The sequence below is a fragment of the Muscardinus avellanarius genome (assembly GCF_963383645.1).
Source record: "Muscardinus avellanarius genome assembly, chromosome: 8".
NCBI lineage: Eukaryota > Metazoa > Chordata > Mammalia > Rodentia > Gliridae > Muscardinus > Muscardinus avellanarius.
Window position 1 is genome coordinate 70,900,409 of NC_137794.1, and position 15,064 is coordinate 70,915,472.

The 15,064-nt window shown below is 45.9% G+C and overlaps 1 protein-coding gene across 3 annotated transcripts; it reads left to right on the forward strand.

Annotated features, from left to right (window-relative positions):
• Nucleotides 1-1,552: 1,552 nt before the first annotated feature.
• VGLL2 (vestigial like family member 2) lies at nucleotides 1,553-8,071 on the forward strand (the record flags this gene model as incomplete). Of its 3 annotated transcripts, XM_080699951.1 has the most annotated exons (4): nucleotides 1,553-1,633; nucleotides 4,184-4,487; nucleotides 6,246-6,770; nucleotides 8,031-8,071. In XM_080699951.1, 4 exons carry the CDS (start codon nucleotides 1,553-1,555, stop codon nucleotides 8,069-8,071), a joined length of 951 nt encoding a protein of 316 aa, XP_080556077.1. The 3 variants fall into 3 exon arrangements, with proteins under 3 accessions (XP_080556077.1, XP_080556078.1, XP_080556076.1); XM_080699952.1 differs by lacking the exon at nucleotides 6,246-6,770; XM_080699950.1 differs by lacking the exon at nucleotides 8,031-8,071 and having other exon boundaries at nucleotides 6,246-6,835.
• Between the last annotated feature and the right edge of the window lie 6,993 nt (nucleotides 8,072-15,064).

The following is a 15,064-nucleotide window of genomic DNA, read 5'->3' on the forward strand; positions in this document are numbered from 1 at the left end:
TGTCTCTTTATTGGGGCTGGACTCTCAGTGCTCCCAGCCTCTGCCCCCAGCCCAAGTGTGGCCCTTCCCCATTGCTCTAACCCCCTTCTTTTTGCTTCTGAGTTGGTGCCTTGTCATCATAGGTCATGATAAAGTTCAGAGGGAGAGCGGCATCCATGCACCGTCCTATCACCCTGAACGCGCCGGATCTCGCCAGTAACCCTCTTCTACCACCTGATCCTGCCAGAGAAACAGCCTAGTCTCATTTCGTTCCTAAATTTATAAGACTGAGGCCTCCACTGTCACACTCCCCTGCCTGGGGGTGGAGGAGGGAGATTTTGAGGAGGACGGAGAGCAGGTCGGAGCCTGCGGAGCTCTGGGCGGGAGACCCAACTGGAGCGCGTTTCACCTTTGACGGACCTTACACGCGCATAAAAAGAAACGTGGCAGCTTTGGGTGTTGCCAGCCAAGAGGCAACAAAAGCCCCTTCCGACCTGTCCGCGGTTCCTAGGATGCCTCTTAAAGCCAAAAAGGGTCCTTGTCCCGAAAAGCACACCTTTGAGGAGACCCGGGCCTGGGAAGCCAGGAACCGGCTGGACAGAGGCGGAACTCCTCAAAAGCTGCGCACTTTACGAGTGGCGGAGGCAGGGTGTGACCTTGTGGGTTCGACCTCAAAGACAAAGGGGTGAGGCGAGCTTTAGAGGAGGGAGAAGAGAGGAGCGGGATGGAGGAGGCACCAAGGAGGTAGAGCAGAGAGGACGCGGTTACAAGCTTTGCCACGGCTATTTCCTTGCAAGGGGAGCGCCTCTGCCCCAGAGACTAGTCCCCAGAGAGCATGGGCATCCGGTGTGAGAGGACCCAAAAGCCCAAGTGGACGTCCAGAGAACAGACATCGCCAGCCCCGGGAACCGAGAGCAGAGAATCTGCCGCGCCTCGCCACTCCCGGACACACACGGCCCTTCAGTGGACACGCGCGCACGCGCGCACACACACACACACACACACACACACATATCTCTCTCTCTCTCTCTCTCTCTCTCTCTCTCTCTCTCTCTCTCCCTCTCTCCCTCTCTCCCTCTCTCCCTCTCTCTCCTTTCTTCCCCCTCTCTTTCCACCACCACCACCCCAGTTTTAACCTGGGAATCCCTACTCGTGGCGCGAGCCTCGGGCCCCACCTTCAGGATCGCACAGTCCCTGGCACCTTGGCCACAGGCTTTCTGCGCGGGAGTCCCGGGGAGACCCGCCGCGGCCCCCGGGCTGGCGGCCTCGCTCTCCATTGGCCCCCGGGTCCCCGCCCCCGCCCCCCGCGGCCGGGGTGTGGCGTCAGCACGCCCTCGGGGCGTGGGGTTTAAATGCCCTCGAGCCGGAGCCCCGGCGCTTCTGTGCGGAGCGCGGCCCGGGCTGCAATCGCCGGAGTGGAAGGGAGCGCGCCGGCGGGATCCCGGCGCCGAGGGCGGCCCCTGGCTCCGCCGCCCTTGACTCGGGCGCTCGGGCCTCGCCCGCGCAGCATCCCGGAGCTTTGCGGAGCCGAAATTGATGAAAAAGCGCTTAACTGTCTCCGCGGCGGGGAGCCATGAGCTGTCTGGATGTTATGTACCAAGTCTATGGTCCTCCGCAGCCCTACTTCGCAGCCGCCTACACTCCCTACCACCAGGTACGTGTCTCCTGGGAGTCGGGGGATCTCAGGGACTGGTGGATCCCCCAGCCTTCCGGCTCTTAGGGGTCTCGTGGGTACCCCAAGGTCCACCACGTCTGCGCGCGTCCCGGGCGTCAGACCAGCAGCCCGCGTCGCCCAGATGCGAGGATTGCCCGCGCTGTCACCCGGTTGGTTCTGCAGTTAACTCGCCCCCTTTAGCTCGCTTTCCCCGGAAGGCAGCTAAGCCGTGCTAATGTGCACCCAGGTCTGCCCGGGAATGATCAGACCAGAATGTCACGGGCTGGCTTTTCTTCTTAAGAGCCGGTCGGACTTCGGACTCCCAGTCTAGTGCCGGGGCGGGGAGCTTTGGGCAAAGCTCTCGCTTGGAAAACCAAGAATGACAAGACAAAAAGCAAAGGCCAGTCTCTGTCGTTCTGTGTGAGATGCAAAGGCCCCCATGTGTTCTCAGCCCTGCAACCCAGTCTCGGGAATCATTTCCATTTTAATTCTCAGGCAATCAGGCCAGTTTATTCCAGGCCAGCAAAGTCCTTAAGAGGAGCACCACGCAGAGGCACTGATTTTTATCATCTTTGCTTTTCTGCGTTCTAGGGAGTATTCTAAGGGTGCGATTGAATGGCGGAGAGCATAGATTATACTTCGCCTTTCAGGAGCCTGAGTAGTTCAATCGAGCAGCTCTGCTTTGGACAAACTCACTTTTATGATCGTTTAACCCCGGTCCTGCAAATTCCTAAGAGTTTCGCTTAATTCTACCAATTGTTCTTTTTCTTGGACTTCTGTCTAATCAAACAAATTTCCCTTCCATTTCCTCCGCTGATCTAACAGAAAGCTGGGAGAAAAGTCCAGAAAAAGAACAAAAGCACACACCTGAGGCCTTTAGGAATCTGGACCAGGTTGGAAGATAAAGGCCTGAACTCCTGCTTTGGGAAACTTGAAATATTCCCCAGTGCCTCTGTCAGTGATTTCGACAAATTTGTTTGCAAAGTGAGAATGTCTATTCTGAAATTTCCCGATGAATGATGGAGTGTGTGGATTTGCTTTTAGTTTTCTTCCCTCCTCCTCCCCCCTTTTAGTTTTCAACCTAGAGTTTCTAGGCTCAGTGTTAATGGTAGGAATCACCAGAGTTCCCCTTTGTCTAAGACATACTCCTTCTTAGGATGGAAGTATTGAAAGGAGGAGAGAGGTTGTTGTTCCTTCTGGTCTTTCTCCTCCTGGACCCTGGATCAATTTGTTGCATTGAGAGTTCTGTTCAGTGTTCTATGGCTCAGGCCTCAGGAGACCATCTCCACCTCCAGAATGCTTTGGCACTCCATTCTGTCCCGTGCTTATTCCTGAGAAAATGTTCTCAGCAGCTGCTTTTTGAAAACTGTTTTGAAAAAAAAATTCGCTCTCAGATCTCACAAACTACCTATTATCACAACTGGGATCCTAACCTTCCTCCTGTTTCTTTTCATTACTTGTGTCCTTGCTGTATTTAAAGATGCTAAGAATGGAAATGCAGTCCATTGGTCTTTCCCTACACACACACACACACACACACACACACACACACACACACACACAATATTAGTACTAAAAGCCGGGGCGTGGTGGCACACGCTTGTAATCCCAGCATTTGGGAGGCTGAGACTGGAGGATCGCAGTACGCGGACAGCCTCAGCTACTTAGTGAGGCCCTCTGCAACTCAGTGAGATGCTGTTTCAAAATAAAGAATAAAAAATTGGGTAGGGGGAATAGCTCAGAGGTCAAATGCCCCTGGGTTCCATCCCCAAACCCACAGAAAATTTTAAAAAAAGATAAAAACTAAGACACACTTTTAACTGGATGACTAAATAAATATAAACTCTCGTTTATTAAATGATCTATATATTTTCCCCAGTCATGGTGTTTTCAGACATTCCTAATCCATTCATTACTAAGTGGAACTCCTTCTCAGTTCCAGTGTCGGTTTTTGATTCATGTTCCTGACAGGATCTTCCTAGTGCATCTTGCTTTGGTCCTGTTTTATCAGGAGGATGCTTCACCTTGCACCTCATGCTTCTGCCCTGGATTCTCAGGAAGGCAACAGTCAAGCTTTAACTGTACTTGGGCACTTTTCTATCCTTGAAGCCTGATTTTTAAAATATGCATGCCAGGCTCTAAGGTCAAACACAGCTCACAACTTGGTTTGGGAAGTATCTTCTGAGACTTTCATCCCGATGTTTTAGGAGAGGTTTCCATTTGGCCTAGCAACAATTCCCAGAAGATGGAGTTACCAACAACCTCCTCTAAGGAAGCCCGCCTACCCTAGGGTACAGGCTGAAACTTGTGGACAGTGAGGCCAGCCCTCCCTTGCTGGTTTTCTGTGTAAGGTGCACAGCTTAGGCACAGATGGCAGTTTTCTCCGTGGATACTTAAGGGATTGGGATGAGGAAGTTCAGCCTGAACCCAACTTGCTCTATGTTTTGAAACTGGTATCTTTCTCTCCTCTCTCCTCCCTTCTCTCTCTCTCTCTCTCTCTCTCTCTCTCTCTCTCTCTCTCTCTCTCTCTCTCTCTCTGTCTCTCAGCAGAAGCTAGCCTATTACTCCAAAATGCAGGAAGCCCAGGAATGCAACGCCAGCCCCAGCAGCAGTGGCAGCTCCTCATTTTCCAGCCAAACCCCAGCCAGTATCAAAGAGGAAGAAGGCAGCCCAGAGAAAGAGCACCCACCAGAGGCAGAGTACATCAACTCCCGCTGCGTCCTCTTCACCTATTTCCAGGGGGACATCAGCTCTGTGGTGGACGAACATTTCAGTAGGGCTCTGAGCCAGCCTAGCAGCTACTCCCCCAGCTGTACCAGCAGCAAAGTACCAAGGAGCTCTGGGTCCTGGAGAGGTGAGTGTGGGGCCCTACTAGAAAGGGTCAGTGGAGGACTCTCTCAACCTGGGGTCTACCTGTAGTGCTCAAAGATACACAGCTGGAAGAATACTACCAAGTGGCAGAAAGGAGGGGCCAAGTAAGAGCACCAAGGGGGAAAGGGCACAGGCATGAGCTCTCATCTTTAAAAAGCAGAGCAGAGCAGTGGCCTGAAAATAAACATTAACCTTGGGATTGGAAGGCTTGGGATTGGAAGATGGTGGTTCCACGGCTTCCTAGCAATATGACCTTGGACAAGTCTCTGCGCCTTTTTGAGGTCACTGTTTACCAGCCTCTAAAATTAGAACAATGAGGATCTTTACCAACAACAAAAAAGGGCACTTTCCCAATTGCCCGAAAATTGCCTAGGACTCCTAAAAAACCCTTGCAAGCAAAATGTGGGGTAGAATGCCTCCTAAGGCCAGTCTATGCCTTTTGTCAGTTTTCAAATTACTTAGGAAAACTTGAAGCATAAGGTTTATTTTCCATGAGCACATAAGGCGGCAAAAATTCAGATACAGCCAAAACATCTCTGGTGGTGTTGTAAACACACCCCCTTTTTGTTTTTCTACTGTCAACCACATCTTTTGCTTTACTTAAGGCTGGGACAGTGATTTCTTACAGGAGTCAACTAAATCTCCCTTCTAGTCTCAAATCTCAGTTCCTCCATATTACCAATAATAAGGTGAGGGAAACCATTTAGTTAGCTTGCTCTTTGAGCTTAGTTTTTTTTTAATGTATGCTAACCTGAGCCATGAGGACTTTGTTGTTAAATTTAATCATTTGGGGAAAATAATACCCCCCCTTTTTTTTTCCTTGAGAGAGCCTGGCATTTTGCATTCACCTTGTCCTTAGACGGGATCCAAAAACATTAATTTTACATACAGTATTCTCTTTTTATTGCCCAGAGTCCTAATTTTTTTAACCAGAAAGACTATTCACATCTTAGAATAGACTTTCAAATCATTTAAAATTCTCTAGGATGGTCGTTCTGTAAGGGTTCTTGAACGAGGTACCCATCTTTCCCCGCTCAAGGCAACAAACTTGATCTAAATGCTGTTTTCTTAAAATGCTGCTGTGACTACGGGCTACCGGAGATACTGAAAATAACAATTATTCCTGGCATCCTCACTCGGATGCAGAAAGCTTGTTAAATAAAATTTAGCATTTTTTTTTAAAAAAAAAACCTGTCCCTTCATGTCCTTCTATGTAAATAACACAACTACTCTTTTAATATGTCAGGTTATTCTTTTGCTTGAGTTCTTGGGGAAACGTATTTAAAATACGGTTTTTAGAAAGAAAACTAAGGCCGTAAGACTGAAATATGTCGATGGACTTCCAGTTATCAGGAGCTCTGGAGGGGCATACTCTCTGACACCTGGAAAGCTTGAGACGCCAGAGGGGGTAGTGAGATCTCCGGGCACCGACTCCCGCGCTCTTTAGCTTGGGGAGAGGCGGGGAAATCGCGTCTGCGGGAGGCTTCCCCGCAGCGCGGCCCTAGGACGGGCACGATCCCCGCTCCCCATACTAGGGCAGGGAGCGGGGACCTCTCTGCGCTTTCTCTCCTCGGCTTCCCGGGTCTGTGCCGAGGGTACATTTGTGAACTCGGGGAAGTCCTGTTTCCTCCCCCATCCCCGGCTGGCCGCGGCGCCCTGCGGAGGCGCAGCGGGGCGGCGCGCGGGCCCACTTTGGGGGCAGTGACACGCTCCCCTCTCCTTCCCCCCCGGGTCTCCGCAGCGGACGGCTCCTTCCCGATGAGCCAGCGCAGCTTCCCCGCCTCCTTCTGGAACAGCGCGTACCCGGCGCCGGTGCCCGCGCCGCTGGGCAGCCCGCTGGCCGCCGCGCACTCGGAGCTGCCCTTCGCCGCCGCCGACCCCTACGCGCCCGCCGCGCTGCACGGACACCTGCACCAGGGCGCGGCCGAGGCCTGGCACCACGCGCACCCGCACCCCGCGCACCCGCACCACCCCTACGCGCTGGGCGGCGCGCTGGGCGCCCAGGCCGCCGCCTACCCGCGCCCCGCCGCCGTGCACGAGGTCTACGCGCCGCACTTCGACCCGCGCTACGGGCCGCTGCTGATGCCCGCCGCCTCGGGGCGCCCGGCCCGCCTCGGCCCCGCGCCCGCGCCCGCGCCCGGCAGCCCGTCCTGCGAGCTCTCCGCCAAGGCCGAGCCGGCCGGCGGCGCCTGGACCGCGCCCGGGGGGCCCTTCGTGAGCCCCGCGGGGGACGTGGCCCCGGGCCTGGGCCTCAGCGTGGACTCAGGTAAGCGGAGGAGGGAGTGTGGCCTCCCCGGCGCCCCTCCAGCGCTGTACCCGACGCTGGGCTGAGCCCGAGCCCCCTAGCTCTCCGGGGAGACCCCCGGACTCGGTGGCCAGAACCTGCATGGGATGGGTGTGTGATGCGTGACCCTGGGCTACCCATGTGGGCGGGGTTACAAAGTAGGACCCCCCTGCTCTATAACAGAGAACTATTTTTTTTCTTTTTAAATAAAATTTGGTGGGAAGGTTCTAGCTCAGCGCTGTTCAGTCCTAACCACTAGCCACAGGTGACCACCGAGCTCTTGCACTGTGGCCAGGGTGCAGTGACATGTGCTGTCAGTACCTAAGACACACAGGGTTTTGAAAACGTGTGCAAAAAAATGTTAAGATTCACCTCGATACAATTTTATATTGATTTTGCATGTTCAAGTATGTTCACCGCATTGCATATTGAGTTTATTGGGTTAAATAAAATATATTATTAAAATTAATTCTCACTTGTTTCTTTTTACTTTTTCCCCTCCATGTGGCTGCTTAAACAATTTAGATTCAGGCCCCATGGCTCCCACTGTATTCCTATTGGACAGCGCTGATCTAGAAAACCTGCTCAGAGCGTAGCTTAAAACCCTCTCTGCCTTCCAGAGTCCTGTCACCTAAAGACAATTACGATATGGCACAATTGCCAAGTTAAATGGGAATCTTAAAATGTAAAAGAAAATGATTTAAATATAATGCTAAGATGTTAAGTCTCAGGCTTAAAAATTTGCATTTGAAAGGTACATTTTGCTTTTTTTGAGGGAAGGCACAATGACTAGCTGGTCATCTCACCCCTTTTCCTCAGGTGAAGAGAGGGTGTTTTCATTTGCTTTGCTTTTACTTTCATTCACCATTCACCCCTCCCCTTTAGAGAAAGTCTGTAAATTTTACAATAAAAAGATGGTGTTTGTCTTTCTTTTTCTTAAATATCTTGTGCCTTCCCTCCCCATCCCTTCTCTCTCTCTCCCTTGCTCTCTCCTTTCTGCTTCTCTCTCTCTCTCTCTCTCTCTCTCTCTCTCTCTCTCTCTCTCTCTCTCTCTCTCTCTCTCTCTCCCTGTCTCCTCTGTCTCCTCTCTATTTTCAGGTTTGCTGCCTCAGGACAAAAGCAAGGATCTGTACTGGTTTTAGACAGCCCACCTTCTTCCCTGTAGGTCTCTGAATAGTGCAATTGGTGGCGCCCAAGCAGAAAAGGAGTGGGTTTGTAACAGCTTCTGATCTTGGTTTGCAGCTCGGCGCTATTCCCTCTGCGGTGCATCCCTTCTGAGCTGACCTGCTGACCCAGGGTTTCCCCTCCCCTTTCCTTTCTGACCAGCCACGGGGGCTGCTCCGCATCTGTGACTCTCACTTCGTGAATGAGGAGTGGGAGAAGGCAGAGACTTCGAACTTCTTGGTGTGCCAGGAGAATCAAAAGGCACCTATACAGAAATGTCGCCTAAAATTAATCTCTTCTGGCAGAAGAGCAGATCCAGAGACTGAATTATGTTTAATGACTTTTGGCCAAATCACTGGAGATATCTGTGTTGAGATTGCTTGGGGTGATGTGATATCATAAGCTTTCTTGGAATGGGGAAAAGAAAAGGAGACCTTTGGGTGTGAATATTTTTCATGCTGATGTGAATTATTTCATTAGGTAGTGTGATCATAGCACTACTGATGTCAGCGTCCTCAGGTGGGAAAATGTATTTGTATCTGCAACAAGGACTGTGATAGAAAAATGAAAAGAAGACAGTTCCTCCTTCTCCAAGGCTTAGCCTCCAGCTCCCTCTCTTCTGGTCTCCTCCTTGATTCCCACTCCACACAGAGACACAATTTTCCCTTTGGATGGTGAACATGGAGGCCTCAGCCTGTATGAGTGGCAAGGGCTGATCTGGAGCCACCTGCCCAAGTCTTAGTGAAATGCAGCTGTTGTGGGACAACTGTTTAAAACTCCAGAAATACATCGACCAAGGTGGCACTTCCCAGTGTTTGGCATAACAATTGCAATCGCGCTGGATATGTTATACATATGTATATATATCATCTTTTTTATAAGATACATTTTACAATGAAAGAAGAAACCCAGCTCTGCCTTCTCTCCCACAAATCCTGTCTCTCCCTCTTATCCTCTGGATAAAAAATGCAACAAGAGACCCCAACTGTCTCCATGGAGAGGAACTAGAAGTCACCAGAAGGGGAAGGAATGTCTTTGGTGGCAACAATACCTCAAATGTTTCTCTCAGTCTCTAAAGTTGTGATTGGTCACTTTTGCGATGGAACAGGGGAGTGTTCCATGTGTGGGCAAAACTGAAGGAGACTAGGAAGAAGAAACGAACATTAAAGATGTCTATTTGCTACAAATTCGCTGTGTTGTTTCATGAACAAAATAAATGTCTCCGTTCTCTGTAGGAGAATAAGATAATTTATAATAGTATGATCTGATGTCAGCAATATTGTGAGAAACACACACACACACACACACACACACACACACACATATTGTTTTTCCAGTATGTTTGCTGGGCTATGCAGTCTGTCCACCCTGTTCCACATCACATCAAACATGGAAATAGAAGTTAGGTTTCCCCCTCTGTTTTATAGATAAGGAGAACATGGTCTGTGAAAGCCAAGGACTAACCTGTTAGCACTCAGGAAGTTAGGAGCAGATTGAGTACACAGAGCACTTGCCTGTAGACCGTTCATTCTGATACAGATTTATTATTCTCCAGAAGAGAATACTGTTACTTCTTAAAGTCTATCCTCTTGAGATAATATTCATCAGTTACAAGCATTTTTAATTGTTGGGTTATTTTACATTTTAATAAGCTCGACTAAGAAAGCAAAATCCTACTAGAAACTGTTAAATTGATGTCTTTTTTTTTCTGTTGCTGTCAAAGCTATTTGTATTGTAAAGTGCTCAGGAGAGACGATCTGTGTAATGCTCAAATTGCCCTTGTACATTGTTGAAGCATAAACCTATCAGTCCAAATCTTGACCTTCATTGTAATGTGAGAAACAAATAGCACTTATCTTGGGTGATAGTCTCAAGAGTTGAAAGCAGGTAAAGGACCTTACTCAAAGCACGAGCTTGGCAGAATTGTCCACCCCCACCCTGTTATCTTCTGGGAACCTGTGAAGTAAATACCATTACAAGAACAATATTTTTTTTCTCAGATGGAAGTTACTATGCTGCTCCACATACGATCGCAATAACAATAATCGCTAATAGCAACTTTTTATCATGTATCAGGCACTGACTCCAAAGCTTTATGAATAGATTAACTTATTTAAGTCTTGCTGCATTATTAATGTGGTATTTATTACTATGATCCTCTTGTTATGAGAATACTGGCATAGGGAGGAAGGATAATTTCCCCAGTAATAAAGTTTGTAGTGGCAGAGCGAAGATGTAAACCCAGGCAGCCCAGTGCACAGGCTGTCCTAGTATCCCTGCTGTAACGTCTTGTCCCATTCTGATTTCTCTCTCTGATGTTTGACTTTGAACTTATTTTATTCCCCACAACAGATGTTTAATGGGAGGGGAAAGAGGCAGGGGAAGCAAAGACTGGCTCTCTGTAGAACTCATTGATATTGGGCTTTGTCAAAATTCCTTCATCAAATGGAACTACCATTAAGTCAAATGCAGTCTTCTGATCTCAGGAGGGAATTACTGCTGCTTTTTTGGGGGAAGGGGGGTACTGGGAATTGAACCCAGAGGCATCCTGCCTCCAAGATACATCCTCAGACAGATTTTATTTCTTATTTGGAAACAGAGTCTTATTAGGTTTCTGAGAGTCTGAAGAAGTTGCAGCTTTGAAGCTGTGATCCTCCTGTCTCAGCCTCCCAAGTCCTAGGATTAGAAGAGTGTGCCATCATGCCTGGCCACTACTTCTTCTTTTATTAATTCACTTCAGTATTTAACAGTCTTCACTGCTCAGAAGTTCTTCACACCCAACCTAACCAAGCCCTGTAAGTTAGCCTGAGGTTTGGACATTGAAGCAATAACTAAAATTAACTTTGGACTTCTCTGTGGATTTTTTTAAATCCATGTTCCACTGGCATGGCTCACTGGTGTACACAAGCATAAATAAGGTGCAGTGAGTCCCAGTGTGCTTTTCAGAATCTGCCACTAAATATACCATACAAAGAGAAAGCATAACAGTATTTTCTCTGCAGGCATCTTCTCCCAGTATCCCCCCTCTAGAAGAGGCACTTTACCTGTGGTCCACCTGCGTTAGCACTCACAAGGTCTGTGGTCATAACCACAGGGAGCATTTCCCCAGCCACGAGATTCTGATTACCAAAACCTCTCTCATAAGCTGCATCTGACCTGAATATCAAGTTGCTGGTGAGGAGACTCATTCACTGGAACCGGCCTTTGGAGCAGTCTTGAGCACACCGTCCAGACTACTGAGCCAACCTAGGCTCCAGCGGTCTGGCAGAAAAGCGGTCTGTTTTATACCTTCCTAAAGTAGAATGCAAGGTGATCTAAAACTAAGACTGAGTTGTGTGTTGTAACAAGACCACTGAAGAGAACTTTGGAATCCATAGCCCTCGCTGACATGCTTAAGGCCCACCAGGTCATGCAAAATTTTAACTCCTTCACCTGTCTTGCTAATATTAGTGAAACTCCAGCTTTGAAAGATACAGTAATAAAGGACATTTAAGTAACTGAGGGATGACATGAGAAAAGGCAACCATGATGTTTTCATGCATGTTATATACCTGATTGAGGGTCTGAGAGAAAGGTTAGATTCTCCTGTAATCACACCCCTTGGCACTGGTGTCTGCCTCGCCCACACTTTCTCTTTGCACTTCGCCTAAGCCAAGGAGAGGTGATGAAAGGGGAGAGACTTCTCCACCACCAAGTAATCCTCTTGCCCATTGCCCACTGGCTGGGAACCCAGTCACCCAGCTACAGGGAACTCTATCTCTTCTCCTTCAGCTGAAAAGGAGTTGCCATCCCATCTCATTCTCCCCTTTGAAGTTCTGTTTCAGTGCCTGGCAAATTTTAGCAATGACCTAAGATTGATCGGGGTCTGGTCAATTAAGAGCTGCTCTGGTCACTTGTTCTGGGTAAGTGTTTTCTGTGCGTATTTACATCTAGGGCTTACTCTTAAGGTAACTTTAACTCCCATTTTCCTTAGAATCACAAAGCCTGCATTTCTTGTGGGTACTCAGACATGGTCTATCAAAGAAAACAAAGCACTTTCTTTTTTAAGCACTTGGAGAATATATACATATGTAAACATGGGCAAAATGCTTTTCATATCAATGCCATTTCTACAAATTGCACTGTAATTAACTCATAGAATGATATCAAAGCATGGATAAAAGAGAAAAATTCATTTGAAAGACTAAAATTGTAAAACCTAAGATTTATTAGGAAATTGCTTTATTTTTTTTAATTGGTGCACTGTATTCATACATCATAGTAGGATACATACTTTTGTAGACATACATGCACACTTTTCCCAGTCAGCCCCCACCCAATCCCCACCCCATTCTCTCCCTATCCCTCCCTCCCATGCTTGGCTTAGTAGTTGACATCTAGTATTATGGCAATTTATCTAAAATTAAAAATGATAATCTCACATAACAGTTTCATTTTTTCTGATACCAAGCTTTTGATGACTTAAAGATAACATTTCAATATTTCTTTTTGCTTTCTTTCTTACCAGAGAATATTTTTTTTCTATTTTTTAGGTGAAACTATCATATATTTATATATTTATTTTTCAGAAAAAAATCTATCCTAATATGGAATATGGACTCTAGGTACCCAAAACGATCTTGAAAAAGAACAAAGCTAGAAGATATATATTTTCTGATTTCAAACCATATAAAGCTACAATAATTGAAACAGTGTAGTACTATTCTAAAGGCAGATATATAAACCATTGGAGTTAAATAAAAGCCTAGAGCTAAATTCTTCCCTATATTGACAATGTATATCCCTGTCATTCATATTGTGATTGTACTTGTCAGGGTCTTTGTCCTGTGTATTCTATTCTTCCTTCCTAGAATTTAGAATATATTATACAGTCCTAAAATCTGTAGTAAAGGAATAAATATCCTAAAAGACAGTGCCATCATTATAGTTGCCATTTGTATGTAAATGAAGCCATGAGGCTTACAACAGCAAGAGTTGAGCAAACAAATTTCATATTTTCTGAACATTGGCTTTTCTTCATCACCCATAAATAAATGTAACTCAAATAATACTAAAACAGTATACCCACAATAGAATCTGTTAACCCACAAACACACACACACACACACACACACACACACACACACACACACACACACAGATGCAAGCCTAATGAGAAATCAGAGACACCATGCCCTCAGACAGGCACAGACATAAATGATTATTCTCATTTGACAGACCAACTGTACTGTTCTTTCCTTGTATTTCAGTCCAGCCCCAGAGGGCTGGATCGGGAAAGAGACACTTGATAGCTTCTGTTTCCGTGGTTGAAATATTTGTGAAGTTAGCGCATAATCTGAAAGCAGAAGCTAATAAATTATAGGGTGCTAATTGGAGCTGGAGTGGAGTTGTCAATCATGTTATCCTAAACACACAGAGACCCTCATAACCTAAAAAGGCAAGGCGGCCTCCAGGAACAGCCCCCAGTTGTTTCTAACTGCAACCTCCAACTTCATGTCCAGGCAGAGTGACACTGACCGTCAACAGCGGTGATTCTGCTAATCCAAGTTGACTTCAAGAGGTAGATACATTTTCTCTTAGGACAAAAGAGAAAAATGTTTTGCTGAAGAATTAGTGTTTAACCTTTAAGGGAAACGTATGTTGAGTTTGCTAAAATAACTATGACTTTGGTCAAACATGATACCCTTCATTTGGACATTTTTTTTTGCTTTAAATAAGCAAGTTAACTCAAAAAGATAAAGTCTTAAAAAGATTCTCCACAGTAGTGTCAGTTCTACTTCAACTTGTAACATTTCTACTAGTTTTTCAACTCTTAAAAAAAATCTAAGCTTCACTAAGATGTCCAAATGTCCTCTGCTTTACTGAATTCAGTTATTCCACCCAAACAGCAGTAGCATGTTCCCGTTTCTTTTGTTTTGTTCTTAGAATGTCTTTCTAATCTCTAGTCCCACTTAAGTCTCAATGTTCCAAAATATCTAAAGTTGTTTAGTTCAAACTATCCTATCATTATTTCAATTTTCTATAAAAAGGCATAAATGAGTAAGCATACAATTACTATTACACACAAAAACATGTATGTTAGAGGTAAACTACACCTTGGAAAATAAAACTAAAAATTGAAAAATCTGATTCCTAATTAATATTTTCAACCGTATGATCTGGTTACTGATTAGAAATTTTTATTCACATTTATTTTGAAGCTCATACTTAAAACTAGGAAGAGATACTATTTAGCTTATTATTTGGATGTTTCATTAGAATACTTCAAAGAAAAGTAGATTTTACTCGAGAGTAAAAATGAAGGACCTTACAATTCTAAACATGCATTTGGTAGAAACAATAATTATGATTGAAATCATTAATAAAAATACCACAGACTCCTTTTTTTTTTACTGCTAATTCAAAACAGCCTTGCTGTTATTTTTTGGCAGTTCCATTATCAGCCCTGTGTCATTAATGGTATTACTGAGAAATGAGATGGAAAGCCAAACAAAATTATTTTTGTTATTACTGTTTATTTTTACTAGATTCAATACTACATTTTTCTTCTAGTGTGCTTCACCCAATATGTAATCCATTGCAGAAAGCAACTGGTATTTTCTCCTTTAGTATCATCTGCCTTTTTTTCCATTATACTTCTATTTTATGAAATTTCTGGATATCTTTTGAAGCACTACTTAGAGTGTCATATTATTAGTATTATCATACCTGGCAGTATGGAGTGTGAAATTTTGTTTTTACTTCAGGAGGTTTTTTATATACACTCAGAAACCAACAGGAAGGCATTGACAGAGAAATTTTGGTAAGAAACATAGAGAACAGAGTTTAAGATATTTGTTCTTCCTTGCTCAAAGGGTACTTTTTAAAATACATTCTTAGCCAGGCATGGTGGCGTATGCTTGTAAATCCCCACACTTGGGAGGCTGAGACAGGAGGATCGCGCAGGTTCAAAGCCAGCTTCAGCTGGCTTAAGAGACCCTGTTTCCAAATAAAATATAAAAAATAGGTCTGGGAGTATAGCCTGGAGGTAGAAGGCCCTGGGTTCCATTGCCAGTACTACTACTACTACTACTACTACTAATAATAATAATAATAATAATAATAATAATAAT